Below are 255 nucleotides of genomic sequence, written 5' to 3'. Positions count from 1 at the left end.
GGTGAGGGAAGAGGACACGGAGAGTGCAGGCGACTGCAGGGAGCAGACCCGGTCCGGCTTCTGGGGCTGAGCCCTGCCCGGGGACACGGATGGGGGTCCCAGCCCCTTGGCGGGCAGTGTGGGTGTCCCGCTCTGACTGGAGTAGCCGCTGGAGGGGGACATGGTGCGGTCAGACCCATCCGGGCAGCTCCACTTGGGCTGAGCCTGGGGCTCCCCCAGCACCACCGTCACCCCGGGGCCGCCTCGTGCGGCCTC

General features: G+C 71.8%; 1 protein-coding gene across 1 annotated transcript in view; it reads right to left on the bottom strand.

The window, feature by feature from the left end:
- Positions 1-255, bottom strand: part of KIAA1522 (KIAA1522 ortholog) — a 7,404-nt gene that overhangs the window by 1,859 nt on the left and 5,290 nt on the right. The window contains exon 7 of the mRNA XM_009284847.2: positions 10-252. Coding sequence (XP_009283122.2) covers positions 10-252 — 243 coding nt within the window. The remainder of the gene's footprint in view (positions 1-9; positions 253-255) is intronic.

Source organism: Aptenodytes forsteri, unplaced genomic scaffold, assembly GCF_000699145.1.
Source record: "Aptenodytes forsteri isolate BGI_AS27 unplaced genomic scaffold, ASM69914v1 Scaffold7, whole genome shotgun sequence".
Taxonomy (NCBI): domain Eukaryota; kingdom Metazoa; phylum Chordata; class Aves; order Sphenisciformes; family Spheniscidae; genus Aptenodytes; species Aptenodytes forsteri.
This window is presented reverse-complemented; position numbering and strand designations above follow the sequence as displayed.